Source organism: Poromitra crassiceps (genome assembly GCF_964638095.1).
Source record: "Poromitra crassiceps genome assembly, chromosome: 12".
NCBI lineage: Eukaryota > Metazoa > Chordata > Actinopteri > Beryciformes > Melamphaidae > Poromitra > Poromitra crassiceps.
The window spans coordinates 230,777-251,324 of NC_139632.1; the positions used below are offsets into that span (position 1 = coordinate 230,777).

Here is a 20,548-nt window from a genome sequence, read left to right on the forward strand (position 1 = left end):
GGTTTCACTTCTGAGATGTTGTTCAATCAAAAATAATTTGGAAAATTACATCTCTTTTAATTAAGAGATATGTGTTTTGATTCCATACATGTTCATATATTGTGATATATATGCACATATATCCTGGATATATAGGTGGATATATGTCGAATAGAGATAAATACATACAGTTATACACAGGTAATAGTCATATATGTTCATATAAAATAAAACATATATGTATGTATAGTTATTATTCATATATAGTTTTATATGTATTAACCATATATGCCCGTATAGTGTCAATACATACAAATGTACATATAATTAATTGCCATATGTGTCCATATACAATCTATACATGTATGCACATATATAATTATATAGGACAAACATATATGGACCATATATGAAACGTTCCAATTCCATACATGTTCATATATTGTGATATATATGCACATATATGCACATCTATCCTGGATATATAGGTGGATATATGTCGAATACAGATAAATACATACAGTTATACACAGGTAATAGTATTATATGTTCATATAAAATAAAACATATGTATGTATAGTTATTATTCATATATAGTTATATATGTATTAACCATATATGCCCGTATACTGTCAATGCATACAAATGTACATATAATTAATTGCCATATGTGTCCATATACAATCTATACATGTATGCACATATATAATTATAAACGACAAACATATATGGACCATATATGAAACGTTCCAATTCCATACATGTTCATCTATTGTGATATATATGCACATATATGCACGCATATCCTGGATATATAGGTGGATATATGTCGAATACAGGTAAATACATACAGTTATACACAGGTAATAGTCATATATGTTCATATAAAATAAAACATATATGTATGTATAGTTATTATTCATATATAGTTTTATATGTATTAAGCATATATGTCCGTATAGTGTCAATGCATACAAATGTACATATAATTAATTACCATATGTGTCCATATACAATCTATACATGTATGCACATATATAATTATATAGGACTAACATATATGGACCATATATGAAACGTTCCAATTCCATACATGTTCATATATTGTGATACATATGCACATATATGCACATATATCCTGGATATATATGTGGATATATGTCGAATACTTATATGAACATATACTACATGTATGTTTACTACATATATGTGTATATATGCCTCTTCCGTATGGGCACCTTTAGACTTTCTACTGCCAACTCCCTTTCTTACATCATGTCTTGTCTCAAGGTTTCAAAGTCCGTCTAAAACGTGTCTCCATGACTGAAGCAAAACTAAACAACGAGCTTTCAACTGATCATCATAACGAGCTTTCAACTGATCATCATAACGAGCTTTCAACTGATCATCATAACGAGCGGGGTTCTAAAAAAAGATCTAAGTCAAGGACATTTCAAGTTCTTTCCAGACCCAATTCCCTCAGATTCACGGACCCACCCAGCACGGCACAGACCCACCCAGCACGGCACGGACCCACCCAGCACGGCACGGCATAGTTTGAGACACAGATCAAGGTTAATTACAGTTACTGCTTGCTTGTTGTGCAAACAGCGAAACGTATAGCCTCAAATCAAAACAATGTACATTTCTAATCTTGCATAAGACATAAATTCAAGCACTTTCAATGACCTATGTCTATATTTATGTCTATTTTTTTTTAACACTTTCAAGGCCTTGATTTTTTTTCTCTCAAATTCACAAACTTTCAAGGATTTTAAGGATCCGTGACAAGCTATTGTCTCTAGGTAATGAAGCCCTGAGGAAGGCATTCTGCTAAAATTTGTGTGTGTGTGTGTGTTTTATTATTTGTTGGAAAGAGCAGGTGGTCCTAATATTTTGTACATGTATGTATTCCCACAAAATCCCAAATGAAGCCAACATGGAAAGTGAATTCAACAACAGATCACCACCTTACCCAATGAGTCAAGCCCCTGAATACCACACACGATGAGTAGGGGTGTCAGAAAAAACTCGATTCATGTAAGAATAGCGTTTCTTACATGAATCGATTCTCAACTTTCAAAAATCGTTTTTTCTATGTAAGAGCATTTTTCATTTTTTGTATTACTTGAACTAATTTTTCTTGAAGTCACTAAAAATACCAAGACGTTTTTATTTGTGAAATTTTAGCATGAATAAATGTTACCTTTTGGCTTAGGTTTGCCTTTGTGTGTACTACTGTGTTTACATTATTGCAATCAGTTGATAACACTTTTTTTTAAATATAAAACGACATCATCTCATCCACTTTATTCTGCTTTCATGCCATAATTTGCTTAGCATTTCTTAGCACACAGCGGACTGGAGTAGATCCTGAAATCCCCCTATGTACTGAAGCGGGAATAATTTTGAATCGAGAATTGATTTCGAATTTCGAATTGTGACCCCAGGAATCTAAAGCCAATCATGAGATACCCAAAGATTCACACCCCTAACGATGAGAAAGATACAACCCCAAGTACCAAATGCAAGACACAAGACCACAATCATGTGTGAGGAACACTACCCACCGCCCCTCCCTGGGAAGAACACATGGTACATTCCCAAAGTACATTCTACAATAACAAGATGGGATGGTCCATTGGAAGGCTTGGGATGGGGGGGAGGAACAGGATGGATGGGTGTTAGTCCACAGTCCCAAGCAGTGAGCAGGACAGGACGGAGGGTTGGAGAGGGAAGGATGAGGCGAGACAGTGCCTTCAGTACTTACTGCTCCTTAGCTTGGAGGAGGTGTCAAAGTAGGAGAAGAGCGAGTGGAGCTCGTCGGGACAGAAGAGAGAGTCGCGGCGGGCCTCCGAGCCACCGGCAGCAGCTACGCAAGGGAGGATGGGAGGTCGCAGGGAGTGGAGGGAGGGGCCACGGGGGTCAAGTGAGTGGCGGGGGGTGGGGGGGGGGGGTAGGAAGGGTTAGGGGCAGGCAGCAAGAGCAGGGGTTAGTCCAGAAGCACAGAACAGCCAGAGGAGGAGAAACAAAAGAGAATGAGAGAGAGAGAGAGGCACAGGGTGGAAGCACAGGAGGTTAGACTACCAGCTCAGCTACACTGAAGGAGAGACAGAGCACAAGAAGCGATGGCAGGCAGAGAGGGCCCAGACATATGCTGTCAGCAGAACATATGCTGTCAACAGAACATATGCTGTCAACAGAACATATGCCACTGGGCAGAGGCACCTCCACTGGGCAGAGGCACCTGGCAGCAGCGTGAAGGGGGGGCCACGGCCCCGATGGGAATCAACCACGAGCACAGAGGACACTGGCTCTGTCCTCTTGCTGTAGTGTAACTCCCAGCAGGCTTTCAGCATACTGGAGTGTTTGATATGGTTTTTGAAGAGGGGGACGGGCACAAGTCTATCACAGTGACACTAAAGGAAAAGCTACTGTCAGTTGACTGCTGTTTTGGATTTTTAACACTGAAACATCTCATCTTCCAAGACATCTCAATATCACACGAGGAAAAGAGGGTTATATTGACTCCCTTCAGCTGACCACCGCTTGGCCTTTTCTCACACCATCCAAAACCCACTGTTATCCAATTCAGTTGTGTCTTTGTTTATGAGATGAGATGTTCTTATAAGTCCCATGAGGTTCCTTAAGATTTTGCCTTTTTTTCCTGTCTTCTTCATGTGTTGTATCATTTATTAATATGGTGCAAATTAATTACCAGTAATTATACAGTAATTTTAACTAAAGCAAAATCAAATGAAACAAGGCCAGGTGGAAACCTGGCATAGGGCCGGTGCATGGTAGCCTATTGCCTATTACTCCTACTGCATAGGCTAAAGTACCCGCTAACGTTCACGTAGCATATTCATTAATTAATCGTTCGGGGAATAGCTTATTATACGCTGTAACGTTATGGACTGCTAACGTTCACGTAGCATATGAATTAATCGTTCGGGCAATTGGTTATTATACGCTGTAACGTTATGGACCGCTAACGTTGACGTAGCATATTAATGAATTGTTCGGGCAATTGGTTATTATACGCTATTATATGCTGTAACGTTATGGAGATTTCATTTAAATTACTGCCTGTCTATTGTGTTATGTTATACAACTGCTACGGACTCCACTCGCCAGCACCCCCCTCCCCCCAGCTCTTTCTAAACAAAGACTCCTCATGTCTCCACTCCGCGAGTGCATATAGTGGAGACATACCTAGCAACAATGAGATGATAGCCTATTACTTAGCCTACTGCATAGGCTAAAGTACCTGCTAACGTTCACGTAGCATATTCATTACCCTTACTGTGGCATGTCAAGCTGCAGCGTCCTCCATGTAACAAGCAAAAAAGTAGTGTGGAGCTGCAGCGTCCTCCGTGTCCGTGTAACGAGCTAGCCACAGTATACCTGGGCCGTTTCTCAATACCAAGAATGCATTCTTGTTCTTGTGTTCTTGGGGAGAACGTTCTTGCTAGTCGTTCTTGGAAGAATTAACTTGCTAGGTCACAAGCACACATGACGCTGTTGGCAGTTTGAGACGATGCGTTCTTGAGGGTATTGCGCAATACCAGCGCAGAGGCCGCCTGCAGTACTACACAAATAAAAAGCTCAGCTGATGTAGATGCAGCCAATTGTGCTCTGGAACTTTTTGCCATTTTTCGCCATAAATGTTCGTAAAGTGGCACTTATTGAAACCTACTACCCTGCTTGTAGGCATCAAAAGTCATCAGAAATTAATTTAGTGATGAAATAAAACTTTAAATTGTAAAAAACTTTCCGGAGCTTATCTGCTGCGTTCTGCCTCTGCTTATGCCGAAATGCATGCTGGGAGTGTGGAAAGACATTTAGAACCTGAATCCGTGCTCAAATCTGGGCGACAGAGTCGAATGTAGGGGCCCTGCTGTGCATGCACACCGGCCCCAAAAATCCTGACAGAGCGCACCTTTAAGAGTGTATGATGATGTTTGAAGTCATCTTTAATCTCCCTCAAAGGCTTTAGGTGCAGAGGTTACAAAGGTAACAAAGTATTGGAGAAGGAGAAGGTTACAAAGGTAACAAAGTATTGGAGAAGGAGAAGGTTACAAAGGTAACAAAGTATTGGAGAAGGAGAAGGTTACAAAGGTAACAAAGTATTGGAGAAGGAGAAGGTTACAAAGGTAACAAAGTATTGGAGAAGGAGAAGGTTACAAAGGTAACAAAGTATTGGAGAAGGAGAAGGTTACAAAGGTAACAAAGTATTGGAGAAGGAGAAGGTTACGGGTAACAAAGTATTGGAGAAGGAGAAGGTTACGGGTAACAAAGTATTGGGTCGAGGGTGCACTTGTCTTACTGACCGGACTGTCCTGAGGCATTGGAGCCGGGTCGTAGTTTGGGGGTGGGCGGTGGTGGTCGGGGGGGCAGATGTTCAGAGCTGCTGCTCAGCCTCTTCTCCTGTTTGCTGAGGGAAACCACCTTGCTGCGGAGCTCCTCGTCTGACGGCCGGCGGACAAAGCGGCGCTCCACGTACTTGGCTTTGATGTAGGCCTCGATCTCATGTCTGGTGGGAAAGAAGAGGCACAGGGTTTGGTTGTGAAGGTGTGAAATTAACCCCAGCTAGCACATACATATACATATCTATTCTAAAACAGTGACGATGTCAGGTGAATTTTGGTGCTTTCAGATCTCTTCTCTAGGTGGAATAAGACAATATAGGGGAGAGAAAAACAAACAAAAACAGTAAAGCTGTAATCTCCTATTAGAAATGCATGGGCACCCCAGGATGTCAGGGATTATAGTATGATAACTTACATAACTATTGATGGTAAATAGTAAATGGACTGCATTTATATAGCGCTTTTATCCAAAGCGCTTTACAATGTGTCTACATTCACACACCGAAGGCGGCAAGCTGCCACGCAGGGTGCTGGCACAGCCATCGGGAGCAATTTGGGGTTCAGTATCTTGCTCAAGGACACTTCGACATGCGGACTGGAGGAGCCGGGGATTGAACCTCCGACCTTCTGATTAGTGGACGACCCGCTCTACCTCCTGAGCCACAGCCGCCCCAACTACACCTTTGATGTTTTTATTTTTTTTATTTGATAAACATTTGACTAAGTTTGAATTGTCCCTGAAACTTGTTAAAACTCTAAACATGCATGGACATCAGTGGGGAAATAAGAATTCCTCAATTCACCCCCCCAAAAATTTAAAATAAAACAAATCCAGATAAACAGATATGATACTGTCTAGATCTATTTCCATACCTTGGGTCTCCTGGCTGTGGTTTTCTGGATGCTAGCTCCTCTCGCCGAGCCTCATAGATCTGGTTGATCACTCCGTTCCCCAGTTCACACATTAACTGTCAAAGATGTAAACAAAGTGAATTAATGTGACAGCAGAGAACATGGACCTGATAGCCTATGATACTCATAAGACGCAGGTGGGAGATATGCATGTGTGGGCAATTCAGATAAATTAAAAGTACCAAACGAAAATAAAATAAAAAGGATTTCAGTGCATTTTGGTTCAAGTAGATTTGATGGACAGGACCAAAAGCCCATGTGATTCCCCAGAACGCGTCACCACCCCTCTCTCATCCCTTCTTCCCTCACCTTGAGTAGTTCTGGCTCCCATGTATCCAGAGTCAGAGACCGCACCTTGGAGAAATGCACTCCCAAACTCCTGCACATGGAGGAAATACACCAACAAGTGTGAGGAAAACACAAGAAACCCACAAACAGGAACAAAACACAACAAACCCACAAACAAGAACAAAACACACGACTCTTTCATGGTGAATGGAAACGCTTAGATACTAGCAGTGTGCGTTTAATTATGTAAAGGAGTCTTCAGTGATGCAACTCTGCACATGTGTATAGGAATGTTAATGACACAATTCCGTACTTTTTTCCCTTTCATTTTGTCCGCCATCAAAGTTTACAAGACACATGGGTGCAGTTTACGCTTTAGCCACAAGGTGGGAGTTGGGGTCTGTAGATTTACTGGCCAAGTGGGAGTGATCAGAAAAACCCTGCAGTCATCTTAAAATAGCTGTGTAGGCCAGAAGAATGAATACTGAGGATTTCAGGCTTTTTCCCCTGGAGTGGCTCTCCTAAATGCACTCACATCTACCTCCCACCAATAACAAACACCTGGAACTAGAGGCCCAGTGCAAAGGATGACCAGATGCTGCAGTTCAAGAGCCGGTACTTTTTATGATTCATAAAAAAACAACCTGATCTAAGAAACATCTGTTCTTTTCCATCAAATAGACAGATGATATATATATACCGTATTTCCTCTATTAGTGGCCTCTATTCCATTACAGGCCTCTGCTCTAATATAGGACAGGGGGCACGGCCTGCACGGACAAATAAAGGCCCCTCCCTCAATACAGGCCGGGTAAAAAAAAACAAAAAACGAAGGAGCAAAAACTACGGTGAATACGGTACTGTAAATTTCCCATAACACAACGCATCTACCGTGTGACGTAACCGGACGTAACGCAGACAAACCAGAGAAATCAAAACAAACATGGCACCGACCAAACGAACCAGACGAAAGTTTGACGTTAAGTTTAAAGAGAGCGTTGTGCTCAATAGTATAACAACTCTCCATGGCTCCCAAGTCGCAATGACGCTCTGCGTTGAATGAGCCTCCTTATAAACCCTCGATATGCAAATTAGCTATTTCGTTCCACTCGATATGCAAATTAGCTATTTTGTTCCACTAGCTGCGTCAGCGGGACCAGGAGAACAGACAGGCAGCCGAGGATGAGGAAGATGAAGAGGAACTGGTCAACAATGAACTTGTTGTTCTGGATGATGTTGATGATGAGGATACCGACATACTAGATGAGGAGGAGGAGGATACTGAGTGAGTGAGTGACCACCAATATTTATTTGCGTTGTTTGGTTTTATGCAATATTTTGCAATAAAAGTCAAAAATAAATAAAAAATAAAGGAGTATGCCCATGAGAGTTTAATTTTAAGAAATAAAGGCCTCACTCGAATACAGGCCTCTGCTCTAATATAGGACGGGGGCTCTCTGCGGCTCAGTAAATAAAGGCCCCGGTTACTATTAGAGGAAATACGGTATATATATATGTGTGTGTGTCCTGTGGAGCCTCCTGTTAAATTTAATTTATAAACCTAACTAGAACGACCGCAACGCAGACTTATGCCTCCGCCATTAGTTCATTCTTGAGTCCAAATCGCCATTTGAGGCAAATTGGAAGAAATTCTGTCAAGTCGCTCCTATGATGTTGCGTTACAGAGCTTGGACATTGGGTGTGTGAGGTCACAGTGACCTTGAAATTTGACCACCAAAATGTAATCAGTTCATCCTTGTGTCCAAGTGGACGCTTGAGGCAAATTCGAAGAAATTCCATCAAGACATTCCTGAGATATCGCGTTAACAAGCTTGAAAATGGCATTCGAGAGGTCACAGTGACCTTGACCTTTGATAACCAAAATGGAATCAGTTCATCCTTGCGTCCAAGTCGATGTTTGAGCCAAATCAGAAGAAATTCTATCAAGCCATTCCTGAGATATCGCGTTAACAAGCTTGAAAATGGCGTTCGAGAGGTCACAGTGACCTTGACCTTTGACCTTTGACCACCAAAATCTAATGAGATCATCCTTGAGTCTAAGTCGATGTTTGAGGCAAATTTGATGAAATTCCGTCAAGGCATTCGTGAGATATCGCGTTAACAAGCTGGAAAATGGCGTTTGAGAGGTCACAGTGACCTTGACCTTTGACCACCAAAATCTAATCAGATCATCCTTGAGTCTAAGTCGATGTTTGAGGCAAATTTGATGAAATTCTGTCCAGATATGTCTCAGATATCGTGTTAACAAACATCGGACGTACGGACGGACATACGTACGGACGGACAACAGCAGAACATAGTAACATAGTAACAGACTCAACATGGTGCCAACAGTCGATTGCTTTATGCACTTTTATAAGCGGGCTGCTGCAGCCTTTCAGCCTGTGATTGTGGCTGCCAGTGGCTCTAAAGAGAACCTCCCAAAGCCTCTTACTGCTGTGTTTTAGACTGATAGTTTGACTGGTGTGTTTTAGACTGATAGTTTTGGAGAAAACGAACACAGCACTTAGGCTGCCGTTTTATCCCTCTGTGTTACAATCATTCATTCAGATGGGAGCAGCTCCTTGCTGGTGCAGTGGAGGGGAACTTATCAAAATCTGACCTTTTCATGTTCATCTCACTTGACAACCGCAAATAACAAACATCACACGTTGTTTGTGCTGTCTTTAAGACAGATATTTAATTACAGCACTGCCCCCCCCCCCTCATGCACCATGTTTGTGAATCACCATGAAGACCCATTAATGGAGACTCATTAGCGTGTTAGATTGGACTCTGAGTGGTCGCCTCTTTTATGGAGAGGGAGTCAACTGACCTTCACACATAAAAAGGAATTAGCTTTGTAATTTGAGTAATACATACGAGTCCTTATTTGCTTTCTGTGCCATGCAATTACAGGTTGTCACAAGTGTAACATTTTGTACACAGAGCGGCCCTGATGTCCATCCATATACAATATGAATCCCCCCCAGTTCCTCTCCCCCACTCATACCCCACTGGCTTCCCACCTGCAGACACGGGGCAATTGTACCTGTAGGAACGTCTGAGCAAGCCGGAAGTGCCACTGCTGGGAATTGAACTCGAGTCTCCGTTTTCTTTGCCGTCTCTTTTGTGTACACTCACTGCTCTATAAATCAACATGTATTCACTCTATATCAGCCCAACACCAGTCCTTTACCTGTGAATGCCTGAGCACTGTATGCAGAGGGTGATGCCCAGGTTGATGCTGGCCCAGCGGGGGTCCGGCTGGCCACAGTCGCAGCAGCAGGTGTTGCCGGGGATGGCCAGGACCCTCTGGAGGGCGCTCTCCCCCTTCAGAGACTTCTCCTTGGGCTCGCCGCCGGAGTCCAGGCTCCCTGTCGACGTGGACGACTTCCTGTCCAGCTTCTACCATGACAGAGACGAGCAGATTTATAAGGTGGGATGAGATGAGATGACTCTTTATGACCCCTGGGGGGAAATTTGGGCGTTGCAGCTTTTAACAGTAATAGGATAGGGTATGGGGGGGAAATATGGATGACTGCAGGGTGTGGGTGTATGAATGATCAGCATTAAGATGATGTGCTACATAACAGTAGAACTTGCGGCAGTGAAAGAAAGAATGCATTGCAATGACATGATGTACTACGGTATATGTAAGGGTTAATGCACGCCGAGGTGTACATTATCAGAAAGGATTGGACGACGCGGAGGCGTGAACCGTCCGAGGCGAAGCAGACTTTTGATTTTTGACAGAGTAGTTTGACCGGCAGGACGTAGTCGTAGCGTGTGGGACGATCACGCTATTCCCTCCAAACTCTGTGTTGGGCTTTACCTCGGCGTCTTCTCCCTTCTCGCGGAAGGCGGTGGCGATGCTGTTCTGCACGGCTTTGATCCAGGCCTGCCTCAGCTTCTCAGAGTCTGCCTGCATCATACAGCTCCTGTTGGGACAGACAGGTGTCACACCACTGCTGTCTGCTCTGTGTATCTGTGTCACACCACTGCTGTCTGCTCTGTGTATCTGTGTCTCACCACTGCTGTCTGCTCTGTGTCTGTGTCACACCACTGCTGTCTGATGTGTGTGTCTCTGTGTCACACCACTGCTGTCTGCTCTGTGTCTGTGTCACACCACTGCTGTCTGATGTGTGTGTCTGTGTCACACCACTGCTGTCTGCTCTGTGTGTCACACCACTGCTGTCTGCTCTGTGTATCTGTGTCTCACCACTGCTGTCTGCTCTGTGTGTCACACCACTGCTGTCTGCTCTGTGTATCTGTGTCACACCACTGCTGTCTGCTCTGTGTGTCTGTGTCACACCACTGCTGTCTGCTCTGTGTATCTGTGTCTCACCACTGCTGTCTGCTCTGTGTGTCTGTGTGTCACACCACTGCTGTCTGCTCTGTGTGTCTGTGTCACACCACTGCTGTCTGCTCTGTGTGTCTGTGTCACACCACTGCTGTCTGCTCTGTGTGTCTGTGTCACACCACTGCTGTCTGCTCTGTGTATCTGTGTCACACCACTGCTGTCTGTTCTGTGTATCTGTGTCACACCACTGCTGTCTGCTCTGTGTATCTGTCACACCACTGCTGTCTGCTCTGTGTATCTGTCACACCACTGCTGTCTGCTCTGTGTATCTGTCACACCACTGCTGTCTGCTCTGTGTATCTGTCACACCACTGCTGTCTGCTCTGTATCTGTGTCACACCACTGCTGTCTGCTCTGTGTATCTGTGTCTCACCACTGCTGTCTGCTCTGTGTATCTATGTTACACCACTGCTGTCTGCTCTGTGTATCTGTGTCACACCACTGCTGTCTGCTCTGTGTATCTGTGTCTCACCACTGCTGTCTGCTCTGTGTATCTATGTTACACCACTGCTGTCTGCTCTGTGTATCTGTGTCACACCACTGCTGTCTGCTCTGTGTCTCTGTGTCTCACCACTGCTGTCTGCTCTGTGTATCTGTGTCACACCACTGCTGTCTGCTCTGTGTATCTATGTTACACCACTGCTGTCTGCTCTGTGTATCTGTGTCACACCACTGCTGTCTGCTCTGTGTCTGTGTCTCACCACTGCTGTCTGCTCTGTGTCTCTGTGTCTCACCACTGCTGTCTGCTCTGTGTCTCTGTGTCTCACCACTGCTGTCTGCTCTGTGTCTCTGTGTCTCACCACTGCTGTCTGCTCTGTGTCTCTGTGTTACACCACTGCTGTCTGCTCTGTGTGTATCTGTGTTACACCACTGCTGTCTGCTCTGTGTGTATCTGTGTCACACCACTGCTGTCTGCTCTGTGTGTATCTGTGTCACACCACTGCTGTCTGCTCTGTGTCTCACCACTGCTGTCTGCTCTGTGTATCTGTGTCACACCACTGCTGTCTGCTCTGTGTCTCTGTGTCTCACCACTGCTGTCTGCTCTGTGTCTCTGTGTCTCACCACTGCTGTCTGCTCTGTGTCTCTGTGTTACACCACTGCTGTCTGCTCTGTGTGTATCTGTGTTACACCACTGCTGTCTGCTCTGTGTGTATCTGTGTCACACCACTGCTGTCTGCTCTGTGTCTGTGTCACACCACTGCTGTCTGCTCTGTGTCTCTGTGTCTCACCACTGCTGTCTGCTCTGTGTATCTGTGTCACACCACTGCTGTCTGCTCTGTGTCTCTGTGTCTCACCACTGCTGTCTGCTCTGTGTCTCTGTGTCTCACCACTGCTGTCTGCTCTGTGTCTCTGTGTCTCACCACTGCTGTCTGCTCTGTGTATCTGTGTCACACCACTGCTGTCTGCTCTGTGTCTGTGTCACACCACTGCTGTCTGCTCTGTGTCTCACCACTGCTGTCTGCTCTGTGTCTCTGTGTCTCACCACTGCTGTCTGCTCTGTGTCTCTGTGTTACACCACTGCTGTCTGCTCTGTGTCTCTGTGTCTCACCACTGCTGTCTGCTCTGTGTATCTATGTTACACCACTGCTGTCTGCTCTGTGTATCTGTGTCACACCACTGCTGTCTGCTCTGTGTCTCTGTGTCTCACCACTGCTGTCTGCTCTGTGTCTCTGTGTTACACCACTGCTGTCTGCTCTGTGTGTATCTGTGTTACACCACTGCTGTCTGCTCTGTGTGTATCTGTGTCACACCACTGCTGTCTGCTCTGTGTGTATCTGTGTCACACCACTGCTGTCTGCTCTGTGTCTCTGTGTCTCACCACTGCTGTCTGCTCTGTGTATCTGTGTCACACCACTGCTGTCTGCTCTGTGTCTCTGTGTCTCACCACTGCTGTCTGCTCTGTGTCTCTGTGTCTCACCACTGCTGTCTGCTCTGTGTCTGTGTCACACCACTGCTGTCTGCTCTGTGTCTCTGTGTCTCACCACTGCTGTCTGCTCTGTGTATCTGTGTCACACCACTGCTGTCTGCTCTGTGTCTGTGTCTCACCACTGCTGTCTGCTCTGTGTCTCTGTGTCTCACCACTGCTGTCTGCTCTGTGTCTGTGTCTCACCACTGCTGTCTGCTCTGTGTATCTGTGTCACACCACTGCTGTCTGCTCTGTGTCTCTGTGTCACACCACTGCTGTCTGCTCTGTGTCTCTGTGTCTCACCACTGCTGTCTGCTCTGTGTCTCTGTGTCTCACCACTGCTGTCTGCTCTGTGTATCTGTGTCACACCACTGCTGTCTGCTCTGTGTCTCTGTGTCTCACCACTGCTGTCTGCTCTGTGTCTCTGTGTCTCACCACTGCTGTCTGCTCTGTGTCTCTGTGTCTCACCACTGCTGTCTGCTCTGTGTCTCTGTGTCTCACCACTGCTGTCTGCTCTGTGTATCTGTGTCACACCACTGCTGTCTGCTCTGTGTCTCTGTGTCTCACCACTGCTGTCTGCTCTGTGTCTCACCACTGCTGTCTGCTCTGTGTCTCTGTGTCTCACCACTGCTGTCTGCTCTGTGTCTGTGTCTCACCACTGCTGTCTGCTCTGTGTATCTGTGTCACACCACTGCTGTCTGCTCTGTGTCTCTGTGTCTCACCACTGCTGTCTGCTCTGTGTATCTGTGTCACACCACTGCTGTCTGCTCTGTGTCTCTGTGTCTCACCACTGCTGTCTGCTCTGTGTCTCTGTGTCTCACCACTGCTGTCTGCTCTGTGTCTCTGTGTTACACCACTGCTGTCTGCTCTGTGTGTATCTGTGTTACACCACTGCTGTCTGCTCTGTGTGTATCTGTGTCACACCACTGCTGTCTGCTCTGTGTCTGTGTCACACCACTGCTGTCTGCTCTGTGTCTGTGTCTCACCACTGCTGTCTGCTCTGTGTCTCTGTGTCTCACCACTGCTGTCTGCTCTGTGTCTGTGTCACACCACTGCTGTCTGCTCTGTGTCTGTGTCTCACCACTGCTGTCTGCTCTGTGTCTCTGTGTCTCACCACTGCTGTCTGCTCTGTGTCTCTGTGTCACACCACTGCTGTCTGCTCTGTCTCTGTGTCTCACCACTGCTGTCTGCTCTGTGTCTCACCACTGCTGTCTGCTCTGTGTCTCTGTGTCACACCACTGCTGTCTGCTCTGTGTCTCTGTGTCTCACCACTGCTGTCTGCTCTGTGTATCTGTGTCACACCACTGCTGTCTGCTCTGTGTCACACCACTGCTGTCTGCTCTGTGTCTGTGTCTCACCACTGCTGTCTGCTCTGTGTGTCTGTGTCACACCACTGCTGTCTGCTCTGTGTCACACCACTGCTGTCTGCTCTGTGTCTGTGTCTCACCACTGCTGTCTGCTCTGTGTGTCTATGTCACACCACTGCTGTCTGCTCTGTGTGTCTATGTCACACCACTGCTGTCTGCTCTGTGTGTCTGTGTCACACCACTGCTGTCTGCTCTGTGTCTGTGTCTCACCACTGCTGTCTGCTCTGTGTGTCTGTGTCACACCATTGTTGTCTGCTCTGTTACATCACTGCTGTCTGCTCTGTTACATCACTGCTGTCTGCTCTGTCTGTCACACCACTGCTGTCTGCTCTGTTACATCACTGATGTCTGATCCGTCTGTCTCTGTGTTACACCACTGCTCTTTGCTCCGTGTCACACCACTGTGCTGCAATTTGGCATGTTCCCTAATACACCTCATGCAGGACACCACAGCTACTGGTAGTGTTATTGTGTGTGTGTGTGTGTGGACTCACTTGGTGGGTGAGACTACCTCGAAGCAGAAGCGCCGCTCGATGTCCTCACAGTGTTTGACTGTACATAGCCTCAGGTCCTCCACCACCACTGTAGGGTTATCCTGACACACACACACACACACACACACACACACACACGATTGGGGATATTTATGCTGGTTAGGACTAAGGGCTAATGTCCACCAGCCCCGGAACAGATGTGGTACGGCTGCGAACAGACCCTGACCCACACTCATGTCATCTGTCAGACACATGCAGGATCTGACACAAATAGAACAGGTGCATCATTGTTCCGTACAGGAAGTATTGCATATCTACTGTATTAACATGAGGGCGAGTCTGATCCAGCAGTTTTACCGGATCTGCAACACAGCCGTAACGCATCCGGTGTACATTGGGTGTCGGGGTTAGTCAAACATGCATATTTGATTGGGGATCTTCGTGCTGGTTAGAACTACAAGGGTTAGTCAAACACATGCATCTTTGATTGTGGTCAGGTGTGTGAGTCACTTGACATACCTTGAATTTCTTCTGGTAAACTAGCTGATTGTTTTGGATGGAGAACCAACGCCTGTGAGAAGATCACACCAGAGTTAAAACAACAACCATATTGCATGTTGTGAAGATGCTGCTTGCCCTCTCAAATTCATTCCTTATTATAACGCTTCCTCGATGTGTTCTGTAAATGAGACTAGATGGTTTCTAGCTTTGGACGCTCATTTCTAGCTCTTCCCGCTCGACTGTGCAGCACGCTGTGGAACCCCTCACGCTGTGGAACCCCTCACGCTGTGGAACCCTAACGCTGTGGAACCCCTCACGCTGTGGAACCCCTCACGCTGTGGAACCCCTCACGCTGTGAAACCCCTCACGCTGTGGAACCCCTCACGCTGTGGAACCCCTCACGCTGTGGAACCCTCACGCTGTGGAACCCCTCACGCTGTGGAACCCCTCACACTGTGGAACCATCACGCTGTGGAACCCTCACGCTGTGGAACCCTCACGCTGTGGAACCCCTCACACTGTGGAACCCCTCACGCTGTGGAACCCCTCACGCTGTGGAACCCTCACGCTGTGGAACCCCTCTCTGCCCTTTCCAGCAGCGAGATGCTAATTGAGTCGTGCCTGTCGTTACCTATTCCATGTCTTGAAGGCGTTGCTGGCCCTCTTGAACAGGTAGCCCTCCATGGCGATGCCGTTGTCTGCGTCCACATTGTACTCCAGCTTGGTGTCGTCATTCGAGAAGTCCTGAGAGAGAGAGAGAGACACAGAGAGAGAGAGAGAGAGACAGAGAGAGAGAGAGAGGGAGAGACAGAGAGACAGAGGGAGAGAGAGAGAGACAGAGGGAGAGCGAGAGAGACAGAGAGAGAGAGAGAGACATAGAGAGAGACAGAGGGAGAGAGAGAGACAGAGAGAGAGACAGACAGAGGGAGATAGAGAGACAGAGAGACAGAGGGAGAGACAGAGACAGACAGAGGGAGAGAGAGACAGAGAGACAGGGAGAGAGAGAGAGAGGGAGAGAGAGACAGGGAGAGAGAGACAGAGAGAGGGAGAGAGAGAGAGACAGAGAGGGAGAGAGAGACATAGAGACAGAGGGAGAGAGAGACAGAGAGACAGGGAGAGAGACAGAGAGACATAGAGACAGAGGGAGAGAGAGACAGAGAGACAGGGAGAGAGAGACAGGGAGAGAGAGAGACAGAGATACAGAGGGAAAGAGAGAGAGAGAGAAAGACAGACAGAGAGAGACAGAGAGAGAGATACAGAGACAGAGAGAGACAGAGAGAGAGAGAGAAGGGGGGGACGGGCAAAGAAAGGGAGTCAAAGATGAAGTGAGGAAATTGGGAGGAAATAGCAAAAACAGAAAGGAGGGGATGAAGGAAAAGGAAAATGAGTCTGACAGAGGTCAAATTAGATGTTTCATGATCAACGTTGACGTGTGGATGAGCTGATATTCCTGCTCTGACGCATGACTCTGCACTTTCCCAATGTCAAGCTGCAGGACCGTCTGTCCCGGGCTCAGACGGGCGACCCTGTGCAAAGCAGTGCTGCTGCTAACATGGACCTGAACCATGCTCACACAAGCCAGCAGGAAAGACAGAAACATGGGGTAGCTACGGTCCTCTGCATGCCAGGACATCTCACATGCTGCGTGAGGAAGCAGCTCCAAAACGTATCTCTCACAAGAAAGACGGAAAAATAAAATGGTCATAGCGGTCTCTAAGCTTCAAACTCGTGTCACATCACCTCCTGTTGGAAGCTGATCTGACAGGCGATGAGGTGAAACTGAGACAGGCTCACAGCTTGCCCCCAGGTCAGGATGTACCTGCTTTGCCCCAATATCTGTCACACTCAGGCCATGTCCACACGGAGACGAGTTGAGGTGTATCCACTAAAGTTTTTTGTCATATAGACGTTTCGTCCAGACGGAACCAGCGTTCTGGGACTATACGTTCTGGGAGTATACACTCATTTTTGAAACCGGGTCCCAGAGTGAATACATCTGAAGACGCCACCCTTGCATTTCCGTGTTTACAACCCATACGCATCTTTCCTGAACCGATGACGCCATAGCCCCACCTCTCTCCGCCAGCAACAATTTAGGCTTACAGTGCACTAGCGTTCGTGCTACAGCAGCTACTGAGCCTGTTAGGGCTCTTGCAGCAAAATATAATGCTCCTCTATTACCACCGTCAGCAACAAGTGGACACGGAGAACAGCATGTACAACATGGCTCCACACATCCACCCCTCCCCTCCCCTCATCGGATATTTCCCAGAAGGCTTAGCGGCGGCTAAGTTTTTACAATAACACAAACAAAATCAGGCTAAACGTGTTAGATATAAATAATATTTATTTTTAATACAACATGCAATTCTGGAATATTTTAATATTGGACAAAATGAAATGAAATGAAATTTAAACCCTGAGTGTAACGCACATACTCGGAATGCTCTATATATACCCCTCGCAAATACAACGTGAATAGTGAAGTGAGAGGTTTGACAACCACACGTTGCACTGTGATGTGGCAGCGTTACAGCGCCACTTACCGGCCTGGCATATATACTACAGCGGTTTCAGTGGTATTCAGTGGTTTCATGTGGATACACACATTTCTTGAAACGATTCCGTGTTTATGGAAAACTTTTCTTAAACGAAAAAAATAATAATTGCGTCCGTCTCCGTGTGGACATGGCCTCAGTCAGTACATGTAGTGAGTACACTTGTGTGTGGTGTGTGTATAGTGTGCATGTGTGTTGTGTGTGTGGTGTGTGTATAGTGTGCATGTGTGTTGTGTGTGGTGTGTGTATAGTGTGCATGTGTGTTGTGTTGTGTGTGGTGTGTGTATAGTGTGCATGTGTGTTGTGTGTGGTGTGTGTATAGTGTGCATGTGCCGTATGTGTGCCCTTCTGGAGTCACTTTACGTGAGGGCTGCACTATATCGTTTCAGCATTGTCATCACAATGTGCACATGTGCAATAGTCATATTGCAGGATGTGCAATGTTAAGTAAGGCAAATTAATAACCTGAAGACATCATGCTAGGGATGCACTAATATGAAAATGTTGCCCGATAGCCGATACCGATATTAGCATTGCTGTTATGGCCGATAACCGACATTTACAGATGTTGATATGATCTGTATAAAAACACATTTCTATGATAATCACATTTTGTACATAGTGAAAAACACATGTAAACACTGTCAATTTGAAAAGAGTAGTAATGTCTTTCTTTACTTTCAAAACATTTGGAAAAGCCCATAAATAATAGATTTACCACATTGTTTCCACTCGCTCAATGTGACAATTTTTGGCCGATACCGATAACCGGTATTAACATCGCAACATCGGACCGATGCGATATGTTAAAAAATGACTAACTTACCGATATGATTGGCGATATATTGGGCATCCCTACGTCATGCTACAACTGTTTTGCTGCTTGATACTGTAACTGTACGAATGGAAAACTTGCAAGGTTCTCATTTTCAATGACTAATGTACAAAATAAGTCTGTCTGATATAACATAATTGACTCTTTTTACATGTGTTTACATATTTTTCTTTTATCACCTGCCGACACCCTAACCCAGCACGAGGGATGATCACCCTATCCCCCCCCAGTTTCCCTCCCCCCGAACAGGCACCCCCCGACCGATCTGAGGAGGCACTAGTGCAGCGACCAGGACGTATATACTCTTACTAACACAGGGGCTCGAACCTGCGGCCCTCATGTTGGTAGGCAGCTGTGTTTACATGTTGATCTTAGTAGAGTACTGTATGCTGTGTGCATGAAGTTTGTCAACATGGATAATTATCTGCACTGAGTGGAAATGACCTCAGTGTTTAATTCCAACTCAGAAAGCAAGTGACAATGACCACTATTTCCTGTTTACTTCCTGGACAGCAACCACGCCAAACCTGCATAAAAAAGAGCAGATAAAAATACTTAGGCTGTAAAAGGTTGAGGTTTTCCCATTCTGACTTTCTCCCTCTCTGGTCATAGATGTTTCTCTGTATGATGTGCTGATTTCTTAAATGTTTTATTTTAAAAACCTATCTGCAAACCAGATTTTCCTTAACCCATTGATACCTGATGCAGCATTTGTGTGTGTATCCCTTTAAGACCGCGAACCGCGTCTTAAAGGGATACACACACAAATGAGGGATATACACGCAAATGCTGCATCAGGTATCAATGGGTTAAGGGGCAAAACAGATTTGAAATAGAATTAGATGATGTGAAACTACTTCAAACGTACCTGCTGATCTATAGACCAAATCACCGTGACGTCACCATGTAAACAACATTTACTTCCGGGTACCACTTGGGGAAGGCGGCAGGTTTAAATGTGCGTGTTGTCAAATAAATGCTGTCAAACCTTCTCGTTGTTTTCGGCCGACTACTTTCAATTTAAATTTTTAAACGGTTGGTAAACATGCTTGTCCGACGTATCTAGCCTTTCTTCTGTGTTTGTTTTATGTAGTGTTAGCTAGCTAATAACGTTTGTTTGTCTGTCAAACTCGCTGTTTTTTTGCAGACTCGTTAACGTTACAGAGAGAGCTACTGACGCCACGTTAATTTAGCTTCAAGTCTACTCTGGTCTGGTCCAACAGGTAAGTTAGCTAGTCTGGTGTCCACTAACGTTAGTGAAAGTGTTGTTATGAATGATATTAAACAACAACACAACACGGACGAACCATTTTTGTCTTCTTTTGTCTTCAACACGTCAGTTTGGGCTGTCCACCGCCATTATAATGTGTGGACCCAGGGGTAACCGGAAGTAAATGTAAACATCCCCGCTGATTTGGTCTATACTGAACAAAGAGATAAGTGCAGCATGCAGTCATTTCAAAGATGGTACACCTCATATGAGAAAGCCATTTGACTGAGAGGAACTCTCGACAGAGGAGAAAGCTCACTAACAGCGATGTAAACACATGACGTGTGCTGAGAGAAATAAGCGTTCAGTGAAAATTATGGAATGTTTTATTTTAGCTGATGAAACACAGGAAACTTGACATGTTTCCTTTCTATTTTGTTCAGTATCCAGACTCAGCAAGCTTTCAACCTGGACATATACTAACAAGAGCTGGCCAACATGATACTGGCTGATTACCACAGTGACCAAACCTGGAAAAGTGTCAGGAAGACAATGTGCTTTTTGTAGTTTTTTGGGGGTTAGGTGCCTGAAATATAACCTTGCTTGCAAGATGGATAACCTCGCGAGATCAAAAGAGATTCTCTCGACGTAATCCATCTTGTCATGCACAGGCAGTTAGGATGATTGGTCGAACCATGTCCGGCTCGACGAATCAGCGGCAGCCTAAGGCGGGCTTTCTGTGTGACGCTACTGAGAAGCAAGT

The 20,548-nt window shown here is 45.7% G+C and overlaps 1 protein-coding gene across 1 annotated transcript in view; it reads right to left on the reverse strand.

Annotated features, from left to right (window-relative positions):
- The window catches only part of LOC310786836 (arf-GAP with coiled-coil, ANK repeat and PH domain-containing protein 2-like), a gene marked incomplete at its 5' end in the record, with an annotated part of 157,934 nt that overhangs the window by 28,017 nt on the left and 109,369 nt on the right, over positions 1-20,548 (reverse strand). Inside the window, 8 exons of the mRNA XM_083648153.1 lie at positions 5,313-5,515; positions 6,225-6,319; positions 6,573-6,642; positions 9,751-9,959; positions 10,387-10,492; positions 14,682-14,782; positions 15,201-15,252; positions 15,814-15,926. Coding sequence (XP_083504279.1) covers positions 5,313-5,515; positions 6,225-6,319; positions 6,573-6,642; positions 9,751-9,959; positions 10,387-10,492; positions 14,682-14,782; positions 15,201-15,252; positions 15,814-15,926 — 949 coding nt within the window. The remainder of the gene's footprint in view (positions 1-5,312; positions 5,516-6,224; positions 6,320-6,572; positions 6,643-9,750; positions 9,960-10,386; positions 10,493-14,681; positions 14,783-15,200; positions 15,253-15,813; positions 15,927-20,548) is intronic.